At 30.3% G+C, this 12961-nt stretch overlaps 1 protein-coding gene across 1 annotated transcript; it reads left to right on the forward strand.

The window, feature by feature from the left end:
• The first annotated feature begins 8853 nt into the window (after nt 1–8853).
• On the forward strand, nt 8854–11255 carry LOC114389163 (putative receptor-like protein kinase At1g72540). Its single transcript, XM_028349782.1, has 5 exons — nt 8854–9313; nt 9422–9557; nt 9697–9833; nt 9928–10051; nt 10247–11255. The coding sequence occupies exons 1-5, from the start codon at nt 8921–8923 to the stop codon at nt 10810–10812; spliced, it is 1356 nt and encodes a 451-aa protein (XP_028205583.1). The 5' UTR covers nt 8854–8920; the 3' UTR covers nt 10813–11255.
• The last annotated feature ends 1706 nt before the right edge of the window (nt 11256–12961 follow it).

The raw sequence follows: 12961 nt of genomic DNA on the forward strand, positions 1-12961 counted from the left end.
TGTGTTTGGGCTAGTTTCTTAGGCATGAGGCAAGCGGTTTTTTTTTTCTTTTCATATCAATAAATTGTTAATTGTTAGTTTTTTACTTTTCTCTTATTCTTTTTTCCTTTTACCACTCAACTAACCTTATAATTCCAATGACTCAAACGTTTATTTACCAGCTATATAGGTTTGAAACATTAATTTGATTTTGTTTCTTTGTCAATATGGTGGTTTATTAAAATCACTTTTTACTTATAAAAATATAGTTGCATGAAACATTTGCTCTAATACAATTGTTGAAAAATACACACATTTTTTCATGCCCAATGACAAGAGAACACATGATAAAACAAAAAAAAAAACATAATGTGACATAATATGACTCAATCTTTCATGCCTATATCCACAATCATATTAATTAGTTAATTTTTCTAGACAAATTTAATAAATCTTTCATTCACATTATCTTTTCTCACTTTTAGGGTGTTGGGCTAATTTTTAAAATAGGTAATTCTTCTCATTTCAAGAATCATTATTTATATGTCTAACATCTCAAAAGAGAAAATAAATTCCTAAAATAAATATAATATTTTTAAATATAAAGAACATCTTAAATATTGAATAACATCCTAAAGATTTAAAATCAGAAATTTAAATTGTTGTTATTTATACTAAAATACTAAAATACCCATCCTGTTGACATTTATACTAAAATACTCATTAAAATTAGATCTATTTTAGAAACGGAGTGGGAAGTTTGTATTCATCATGTTTCGTGGCACTATAATGTGGTTGCAAATGGATCAAACTTACAAATTTGAGCTTCCTTCGTTGTGGGTTGATGAAAATATAAAAGGAACTTCAAGTTGAAATTAATTAAACACACCAGATTTAAGTTAAGAAAATTATGTGCAAATATCGCTATATAAAATGGAACTTCACTCAGCTAGCCGTATCTAAAATCAAACTACAAATTCACATATTTTAATTCAATTCATCGCACAAATTGTGTTACATTTAGTTTCATGAATTGAGTTGATAAGGACAAAATACTAAATTTATAATTTATGAGTTATCTTTTGGTCTTGGATCAAATAAAAGTGTCTTTTAACCCATTGAGTTAGTAACTAATCTTACTTATAATTCACTGTTTACACACAAAGACGTACTATCAAATATAATCTTTTTCTTTAAATAAATTATTCTTTTACCTGTAAATACAACAAAATTACAATGTGTCAACCCTGTTAGTTACCATTTATGAATTATTTACGGGTTAAAAAGATCCCAATTCGTATAAATCCGATTAAGTTGACAGACATTTATTTTTTATGGAAGTATAGTCATGATTTAGGGCCAAAGGACCACTTTTCCAAAAAGAAAAGTAAGGAACTTACTTACCCGGGTGCACCTTGCACAAGAGCCATGCATGACTTTCCATATCCCAAACCAAGCGAGACGCAAAGGCTACGTACAACCAACCCTTATTCCTTCATTTCCCACACAATATTTCAACAAACCTTTTCCCTTGCATCCTAGACTCTTCTTGATGGTCCTTCGCTTCAACGCACAACAATGGCAACTGTTTTGAAGTCAAGCTACAAGAACCAATATTGGTTTAAAGTGGCATATATATATGACTTGTTATGTTACTTTTGGAAGCTAATGTTTGTTTTAGTTAAAATGTGCTAAATAACATGTATATATACTTGAAGATTTCTACTCCACCCAACCCACTCATGTGCCATTTTCGTTGGGTATTTTTGTTGGTTTTTCTTTTCGTTGTTTTAACAATTAGTACACTACTTTAATACAAGTTGGGTGCAAAAATATTCTAAATTCACGAACATAACCACCGGCGGACGCCGCCATTTTGAACAACAGTTTTGATTGAGTTTAGGATTTTTTGGGGTAGGTGATTCAGTTTAGGATTCATCATATATAACTAATCGTATAATTGAATAATATCCACCAAAACAAAATATAATTCAATAATAATACTCGACATATTATATTATTCACGTCATTCTCTTTAGATAGTGTATGGGACAATGTTTACATGCAACTTCATCAACACCTAAACAGCCTAAATTTTAGACATCCTTAATTTTTTTTAATCTAGGATATCCTCGACTAAAAATTAGATTATATCTTTTGAGACACTAAACAGCATTTCATATAGTACATCAAAATATTTAATTTTTTTTATAGATATTCGTAAAAGTATCAACAATAGAGACTAGAGAACAATATCTCATTAAATATGAGTCTAGCTTAAAAAATATCAACAATAGATAAAATTAAGTAATTAATGTGTGAATTTATGGTAATTTAAACAGGTATAGATTCTCTAGTATACTCCCTCTATCATATACATACGCATTATTTAATATATTAAATTTAAAATATTATATTTATACAATAAACAAATTGAGTAGATGGCAAATTATAGTTTTTATACATATAGTGTAATCTTGTTTCAAAACTCTATGTCCTAGCTATTGTCCTAATTTTTCCATATAACGTCTTAGTTTATATTCGTCTAATTTCAGAAGCAAATCGATAGTTTTAAAATATAACCCCCTAATATTTTTATTAATTAACACTCTGTATTTTGTTAATTTTTCATAATTACTTTTGTTTTAATTAAAATAGTATTTTTAGTTTATTGCATTAATTAGTTTGTAAGAAAGAAAGTATATCTGATTTAATAGAAATTTGAGTATAGGGTAATGTATGGATATACAAGTACTTATAACCACTCTTAACTATACATGAAAATGTATGATATCATGCACTATGTAAAGTCCACGCATTATTATCCTTGAAATGTCTGGGATCCTTCGTAAATCATAATCTTGACTACTATATACTAATTAATATTTATTATGAATAATGTATTGTTGTCCAAAAGGACGACGCCGTCTGAACCTTGGAATGAGTTTGCCCCGCTTAAGAAAACCCACTCCATTTCAAAAATCCAACAATCATCCACAGTTCAGCTGATGCTTAGTAGCTTACCAAGTTTCACTTTATAAGACCTATAAAATAATAAAAAACAGAAGATGTACTCAAATTATGATACTATATTCAATAATTTATAATATCATGATCAAGCTTTGTACTATGGTTTTATGACAAGTGTGACATAAATATTAATATACTAACCTATATATTATAATTAAGAACAATATTGACTTTGAAAAAAGATGAAATAAAATAAATTTCTTGGTAGAAAAGAGAAGGGGGAGGGGGGGGAGGGTGAAGAAAAGTTTAAAAAGGAGTAAAAGAAAGGGGAAATAAAGAAAAGAATAGAAGAAGCAAGAATGCAAAATATAGAAGTAATTACACACACAAAGACAATGTATAATGGGAACCGTTTAATTCATTTAAGGTCAGTCAAGTTCTTGAGAGACTAACTTTAAGGTCAGTTGTGTCCTGTTTAACTATACGTATCTTAAAGTTAAAAAATTACTCAATTGAAAGGTGATATTGGTTTTAGATTACTTAGTTTTCTGTTAAATTTGGTTAGAGTTTTTATATTTGACTGAAAATAATGATTTTGGACATTATATTTTTAATAATCGGCAAATTCCACCTTTTATCCTAATACCACAAGTAGCGTATATCGGGGGAAAAAATCACACGTAGCATAAGAATTATCGAAATTCAGGCATTATAAAAAAGTAAATAAATAATTGTTTTTAAAAGTACAGAAATTAAGAACAATTTTGATAAAATTTGAATGATTTAAAACATATTTTACATTATAAAATATTAATGCATCAAATTGTTTTCTATCAGAAGTTAAAAAGAAAAGAAAATAAAAACTATATAGATAAATATTGTACTGCAAATATTTTCTTCTTTTGTGCCGAATTTATATTTACGTTTCTCATTATGCTTGCCAGTAGTTATTCATTCTTAATCTTTTTTCTTCCACGTTCGTAGGTTATCAAACACTCAATTATTTTTCCGATTAATTTTAAGCTCTAATTTTCACTACAAATTAACCATTTTATAACCCGTTTTTGAGAGCCACAAATGAATTCTTTTGTTTCTCTTCTCTTTTGTCATTTCTTCCACAAAAACGTACTACGGTAAAATCATACCAAAGAATTTTGTGAGAAATACACAAGACTTGGTCATCGTAATGATGCTTTCCATTTCATGGCTGTGGTGTGGGCCTATAGCTCAGAACTCATTCAAACAACAATTATTGACCAAAACTCAAAAAAGTGAAGTATTTAAAAGTTAATGGCCTACTAAAAAACGAGTTGACCCTTCTCAGCCGAAACTCTATGAACTCCTAGTGTGTGTGGCACGCATACCATACTTTAAGAAGAGAATAGTAAAACTATAATTTAAATTTACAAAAAAAAAGTAAATATAAAAAGTAATTTGAATGTGAATCCTTTCAAATTCATTTTAAAGAAGAGAGAAATGTTGTTTTGAACTATTTTGAGTGTTTTTTAAGTTGTATTTTATTAGTATTATTCTTGTTTATTCGTGTATTATTATGCTTTATTCACCATTCCGAGCCGCAACTCTAACTTTTGTTTTTGAGAAAAATCTAACGTATTTTCTTAAAAAAAATGAAGATGAAAAATTATGAATGATTAAATTGATGTAACAAGAAAATAAAATGAATGATTAAATTGACCGTCTCAAACTGTTATGTAACGCTTTTGCTTTTGCTTCTCTTTTTTTTTTTTTTAAGGAAGTAACACTTTTGCTATTAAATGTTCTTTCCGCGTTTATCTGTTGTTTTCCTTTTTCGTTACACATGGAAAGGAAGCTCTTGAGAGGGAAATAAATCACTTGAGTTTTTCCCATCTTTTTTCTCCCTTAACTGTCCATTAAGTCGTGAATAAAAATGTAATCTGTTTTCACTCTGCCGACCTCATATGTATAGTGATGGTCTAATCCCAAGTGACATACTTTTTGTGCATCATGATTTGTGAATTTTCTTTTTCTTCTTTGACCTTATGAAATTCTAAGCAATAGCAAAAGAAAAATTAGGCATTCAGAGCAAGGAACCTTTTAGAAGTGTAGAATCAGTATTTGGAATTTAATCCCATCGTTATCAGAGACTAGAGGCTAGAGTAATTTCTTATTACACAACCTACGTAATAAAATTTAAAGAAAAAAATATATTTTTTTGGAATTTTTTCTACGTATTGTTTCTTTTTTATTATTTATAAACATTTATTATACAAATTATCGTTTTAATAAAATTTAGATTTTTATGAAATATTATAAATTTCGAAACTTTTGATAAGAAATAAACAAGTTTCAATTTGTATTAATAGAAAAAACAATTTCAATTTGTTAGAACTATAATTCTTTTAGACAATCATTACGAAGTAAATTTAAGGAGGCGTCTAGGAGGAAAAACGTTTTTTTATATCCGGAAATACTAAGAATTATGTTTATTGAAAATGAGTAAAATCTATTTGGTTGTTGATAGAAAATATTTAGATAAGTTTTATAGGAATTGAAGAGTTATATGATATTTTTTATCAATTATTTTAATTATTTATCATATTAATAAAAATAACATAATAGGTTAACTGCCTTAAAAGAAAAATTAAACTTAAAAAAAGAAAAATCTCACTTGTGAGAAAGTTTTGACGAGAAACTTGTTAAAAAATATTCTTCGAAAATATTATTTTTAAGGAATCTTATTTTTTAAAAACCAAATAACAAACATGAAAAACTAACATTCATTCCAAAAAAACTCGAAACTTCTCTTTTAACAAAGTCTTATTGAAATCATATTAAATCAAAAGAGATAAAATTAATTTTCATATTTAAAACAAAATAGTAAAATTAATAAACTAATGACTATAATAATATTACTCTTAACATGTGCATGTTTGTGCTAGCTAAATCCTGTTATTAATATATAATATTTTTTTAATTAATTATTGATATAACAATGTAAGATGATATTTTTAAAGCTACATTCACGGGTCTGGACTTTTTTTAAGTAAGACACTAAATATTTTATTCTTGAAATTGGCAAAAATCATTAGACAAATGTGTCATTGGAAAAAAAGACTCCATAAAAATATTCAACCAATTTTTTTGATAAAACTTACTAATTGATAAATAAAATTAGTTGATATTTTGCATGGTAAAAAAAGAAACCGAGAAAGAGCTAATTTATTTACTGCTTATCCTCTATTCAGAACATATCCAAATAAGTAAAAGCTAATTTAATTAGAAAATCAGCTTCTTTTCTTAAAAAGGGCATGAATTGAAGCCATATTAAATTCATTTTTTAATATAGATTTCTATCAATTGATATAATAATATAATATTTTATCTCTCTCTCTTCCTTTCTTATAAAAACATAGGTTTCTCCTAATTTATTAGATAAATCGTGATTTATTATTTGAGGGAGGGTTGAGTAAAGTTAAACATACTTAGAATTTGAAGTACAATATCACTTAAGTTCAGGGAATATATAAATGCAACTTGCCCTTAAAAATTTACACTAATCATTGCTCCAAATGAGCTTCTATATATTTAAGTTTTGTATTTACAAACCAATCGTGTCTTTAGGGAACATATAGAGTATGCCTAAACATTAAAAACATTTCAAGCAATTTACAATGATAGCCATTTTCTCAAACATGTCCCCTAGCAAACCCCTAAATCCTTAAAGTTAAATATATAGATTTTCTATTGAGCTTCTTTCCTAAAGTTTCACCTTGATCACCAAATCTGATTCACTTTTGTTCCTCTGACCAGACCAGAAAAGGAAATTAAAGCTGCTTTATTAAACCCCATCATAATTCCCTTTCCATGTGCCCCCCAAAAAATGGGCACATACAATAGAAACCTAGGAAATTGCCAAGAACCGAGACACGATAGAGTACTGAATCACCTTAATTATTATCCCCAAAAGACCAGCACACGATGAAACTACAAAGAAATAGCTGTTTAGAATGAGGTCAGTCATTAGCAACATGACTAGAAAGTGACATAGCTTCTCTAACAACTTCGTTTTATGGTCTGAACATCCAGAACTACTTGTGCTGTCAACATTCAAAGTCAATTAGGATATATGGGACCACATACGTCTATAAACGAAATGATCTTGGAAGCCAATAACTAGAACAAGTGCTACGTGATTTCCATATTTTAATTAACAAATTTTATTGGGATAAAATCTGGTTGCTTACAGCTTGTTCTTGCCCCAGTTTCCAAAATTCTCCTCTAAATATATCTACCTTATCTATCACCAAGTGGGGTGTATTTGTGAATGAAAATATAGATTACGCCTGTAAAGTAATTTTATACTATTGATTTTTATAAAAATTACATTAAAAATCACATTAATGATAATTTTTATTGATTAGTGGGATAAAAAAATCTATACTAATAATACATAACCATTAAATTCTTTGTGAATAATATTTAATTTGATGCAAGTAGTATGAAATACCAGGTTCAGCCACGGTAACAACAATGGTTTCTGTATTCTTTAAGATGGCTCAACTGTATATATTGTTTATTTTCAGTACTCCAACAAAGTACACCGGGGAATAATTAAATAAATGCAGTTTCCTTCCATGGATTTTAAAAGGTTGGCAGGTAGAAACCACTAAATAGCAAGGAAGTTCTAATTAATGCCTCAAAATAGTAGCTGGTGTGTTTAGTGATGTGAATCGGGCTCAGCGAGCTTCAGCAGTAGGTATCCCGTATTCGTCTTAATAGACATACATGTTTTCTTTGACATGCCTCAAAAATATTTATGGATATGAACTAACAGAATTTATATTTTATTTTAATTTTATATATTTTATTATTGTGTAATATCTGAATTTGAGTAAACTTCAAGAGTGTATATTATTAGGGAAATGATTTTTGAACAAAAGTGGGCAACAAACTGTTCTCCCTTTTGATTTTGGAATTGAATTTTTAATATGTGCATATAAAAAGGATAAAAAGAAAAGAAATAGAGATAACTATATATAGATTATAGTCTCAATTTTTTAAGTTTAAATAATGAAATTGATATTGTTAGCATGCCTCATCTCTACTAGAAAGCATAACTCAAAATACTCTTTACAAAACTTAAGCAATTCTCCTTATAAATGAATCACACTTGACTACAAAATCAAACTTACAAAAGGACGATTGTTGAAATTTTATAAGGAATCTTTTACTCATATTTTGCCTAGAATGGGGCTTCTGAATAAAATTTTATAAGCCATGGTAAGAGTACAATATTTGTGAAAGCTTATAACTGATAGCTTAAAAATAAGATTCTTGATACCTGTGCATGTTCATAGACATATATAGACATATCGTAGTAAAAATATTAGAAGAGTGTACAGTGCAACTGAAAATGAATCAAGGTTGACGGCTTGGCTTGGCATCTTTGGAATCACTTGTTCTACGGTATCTAGAATTTGGTCTGATTTGATTTGGTGAAGAAACAAGCCATCAGGATTATTATTGAAGAAGCTTCTTGGGTGTTGTTATTATCATCCACAAAATTAAATCAATTAACTATTTCTAATTTCCATCACATGGATGGAGTCCCTTAATAAATGTTTTATAGCACAAGGGAGAAAAACCATTGAAATCAAAATCAAGTCCCTTAATACCGTTTACATTTCTTTAGAAAAGTGGATAGGTATTACTAATACTTTATAATATAAGCCAAAGTCCTGCACCAAATGACATAAGATAGATTTGATCGATTAGCCTGGCCTACACGGGAGAAAAAAAAAATACAATGATAATGAAATGAAATGTGGTAGGTTACTTTATGAAAGTCTTTCAAAAAAAAATTACCCCCCAAACCTTTAAGCCTCGGTCTTATGAACCTATAAAAGCAGAACCATCTAACTTGATTTTAGCATCAATTAATAAAACTATTCAACTCACTTAAGCCTGCACAAAAACAACTTAATAGAAGATGCCTTCCAAGAGGCTTCAATGGAGATCCTTAGTACTTGGTTGTTTCAAGGCCACCAAGAACCAATCCTTGGAATCTCCAAACATAGTTTCCAAGAAATCATCTTCAAGTAGAATCTTCCTTTCTGATTTAAGCCTAAGCGATTATTCATCAGTTTCTATCATGAGTGATTTGTCCAATTCTCTCGTGGGATCAAATCTTCGTATTTTCACCTACCAAGAGCTCTCTGAGGTTACACACAACTTCAGCAAATCCAACTATCTTGGGGAAGGTGGGTTTGGGAAGGTGTATAAAGGATTTATTGATGACAATCTTAAACGTGGATTGAAAGCTCAGACTGTGGCAGTTAAGGCCTTAAACTTGGATGGAAAACAAGGCCACAGAGAGTGGTTGGTAAGAATCTGCTGAACCATTCAAATTTCAATATCACTAATCCATATTAATTCCTCTGTCTTTCAAGTGATGAATTTGACTGATTCATTTTTTTTTTGTACTACATAGGCTGAAGTAATCTTTCTGGGGCAATTGAAACATCGCCATCTGGTTAACTTAATTGGCTACTGCTGTGAAGATGAGCATAGGCTTCTTGTGTATGAGTACATGGAGAGGGGCAATCTAGAGGAAAAGCTTTTCAAAGGTACACATCATACATGCATGCCTTTGCTCTCATTATGAAAGAAAAAGGGGAAAACAAGAAGTGAAACAAAACAACACTTAGAACATACAATTGTTGCTTCAATGATGTCTTACAAAAGGGTTACCCTTCTAAAATGCAGGTTATTTAGCAGCCTTGCCTTGGCTAACAAGAATCAAAATAGCAATTGGGGCCGCAAAGGGACTTATGTTTCTTCATGAAGAAGAGAAACCAGTCATATATAGAGATATCAAGGCCTCAAACATTCTATTAGACTCTGTAAGTCCTCACTTGCCTTTTTGTTCACTCAATCATATCTGTTAAACTAATTAGAATTTACACAAATTGACATATAGACACTCATTTTCTTCAGGATTACAATCCCAAGCTCTCTGATTTCGGTTTAGCAATAGATGGACCGGAAAAAGACCAAACACATATCACGACTCATGTGATGGGTACACATGGTTATGCTGCCCCTGAGTACATCATGACAGGTATTGTATTCCATTTCAAACCAACCTCTTTGATTTCATTAATTGAAACCAAGCTTTAAAATTGCGGTCACATTGACTCCAAAAACTTTAATGTTGTGGCCGCTGAAATCATGATCACAGACAGTTTTATAAAACCTTGATCAAAACCTTCAATCAATTGATTGTACTAATACCTTCTTTTTTTTTCTTCATTAGGCCATTTGACAACCATGAGTGATGTATATAGCTTTGGAGTTGTTCTCCTAGAGCTCCTCACAGGAAAGAAGTCTGTGGACAAGAAAAGACCCACCAGAGAGCAGGATTTGGTGGAATGGGCAAGGCCATTGTTGAAGGATTCCCATAAACTAGAAAGAATAATGGACACAAGACTTGAGGATCAGTACTCAACTGAAGGGGCTAGAAAATTTGCAGCCTTGGCTTATCAATGTCTTAGCCATCATGCAAAGGCTAGACCCACCATGAGAACCGTGGTTAGGACCTTAGAGCCTCTATTGGAACTGAAAGATATCCCTGTAGGTCCTTTTGTCTATGTGGTGCCCAGTGAAGAAGACAAAACCAAAGTGAATGAAAATGACCATGTTGAGATCAACCAAGGTGAGTTAAAAACCAAAGAAAAAGAAGAAAAGGGTCACCACCGGCAACGAAAAAGTCGTCGCAATAGACGTCGTGTTAAGCCATTGAGGTCTCTTACTGCTCACTCTGACACTGCTCTGTATAAAACTCTTGGTACAAATCTGTACTCTCCAAAACAAGCACAATAAAGTGATGGACATGGACCAGTGTTTGCATCATCCATCTTCATTTCTTGGTGATAATACAATCATAGCTATTCATAGGGAGATTAAAAACTTTGGTCAAATTCCTTGTATATTTTTACCATAAAGTTCTCAAATTAAACAACATGTACATAGTTTTTTCAACTTTAAACAGCTCCGTTAAAAATGTGGTGGAATTTTGATAAAAATAAAAAACAAATCACGTGGCAATATTTAATTTGAGAACTTGATGGTAAAAATATAAAGAATTTGATGTTTTGTTTATGTAAACGCAGACATCGTAGGAGAAGATAGGGAAGTGTATTATTGTAAGTCATACAGCTCAAAGTTTTTTTGTTTTTTGTGTAGTTTGATTTTGATGTTTTCTTTGCAGAAATTCCACATGTTTTTTTTGAGGACTGATGTTACATGCGCCTAAATTTTGCCCACGTACTTCTTTAAATTATGCTTATTATTTTACGCACATTCATAAATATCTTTGGCAGTTTAAATTTTACACATATATCACATTAACATAATTGTGTGTACAGTTTAGCTTTGTGGTGGGGTGGGGTTTTAAGATTTATCAAAGTTTTCTACCTTATCGTAACAAATTTGGCCTTTGTCGTTGAGACTTAGGTCTGAAGCAAGTTAAAATTGATCTGTTTTTGGAATTTTCCACCTTGTTATTGAGAAATGTTGCCTTTCTAATGGTGCCTTAAGCTCTGTACTCTGGCATTTCCTTCTTCTTCTTTTTATTTCTTCTTACCCTACAAAGTCATAAACGTTCATTTGAAAAACTAGTGATTTTGAAAGTGAAATGGGCCAAATTATTTTAAGACTTGATCCGTTGACTTCTGCGGCGTGTTGACAAATGGCTGTTTTTTAAAACAAAACTTGTGTTGTGGATTAGATTTTTCCAAAACTGTGGCACCCATGTTGTAACGGAATAGATTCATTTTGCTACGCAGATGGTTTTGTATTTCCTAATTATTTTTTAAACCACTTTCATTTTGCGTGTGGAGAAATATGAAGTAAAGAAAATTAATAACTAAAAATCTTGTCCTGAAGTTGGTTGGTACTGATAACCATGAAGTGAACCCACCAGTTAAGGACAAGGTTGGTGTCTGCTAACTGAAATGGTCAATGATATTCCCAGTTTATTAGAATGATAATAGAGTGTTAAAATTACTAACAAAATGCGATTAAATTGTCTATTGATAAGATAAATTCGTTCAATTTACTTTATCAAAAAAAAAGTCCGTTCAATCTATCTTTCTTACCCACCTTAGTTGATATAACTTATAAGGATTAATGAGTCAATCTTTTAACTTGGATACTTCGGTAATTGGCTTATCCATTTCCATTCAATGTTCTAGAATTGCAACAAAACAATTTCATATCAAATCAACCAGAGTTACTCTTTCATTTGGGTTTAATATTCACATCACCTTCCTTTACCAACCCCAACCAGCCAATAGTGGGGTTAATGAAAATCACTTGCAGTAAAGCTAAAATCACAAATTAAGAATCTGAAACTATCTTCTTGTGACATGTCAACAATCAAAATAAAGACTAACACTTATCAAATCTAATGCCGCTAGATAAATATTGGCTTGCAAATTCAACAAAAAATTATGGCATTTTCTGGAATGTTGTCATTTGCAATCCTCCTAATAGTGCCATTAAAAAAATCAGAAATTCTTTATTTGCTTTAAATAAGTACCTGATCAAACACATTCTAGAGCGTAACAGTATAATAATAATAATATAGAAGCAGACACGAAGTTGGTGGTCCAGCAGCCACAAATCTAACTAGCTAAAAATAAAACAGGTTTGAAAATTAAACAAGTATTTTGGATTGTTTATAAAATAAATAAAAAATCAATCTCCACTGACATTTATGAGATAATAAGTCATTTTCAAATTGTTAACTTTCCTAAAACCAAATGCTGATCACAGAATATACAAATATCTGAAGTCATATGGAATGACATAATTGTTTTACTTAGTTTGTTTGTAAGCCAAATTGTGTGGAAATTAGTACAGGAAAATGGGGTTTGCTTCTATATCAATATGTTGAAGCTGCATTGTTCAACGTAGAAGAACAAAGTTAGGCATCATGCCACTTAGAAGAATCAAAATTCTTTAGATA

The sequence above is a fragment of the Glycine soja genome, chromosome 16, assembly GCF_004193775.1.
Source record: "Glycine soja cultivar W05 chromosome 16, ASM419377v2, whole genome shotgun sequence".
Lineage (NCBI taxonomy): Eukaryota > Viridiplantae > Streptophyta > Magnoliopsida > Fabales > Fabaceae > Glycine > Glycine soja.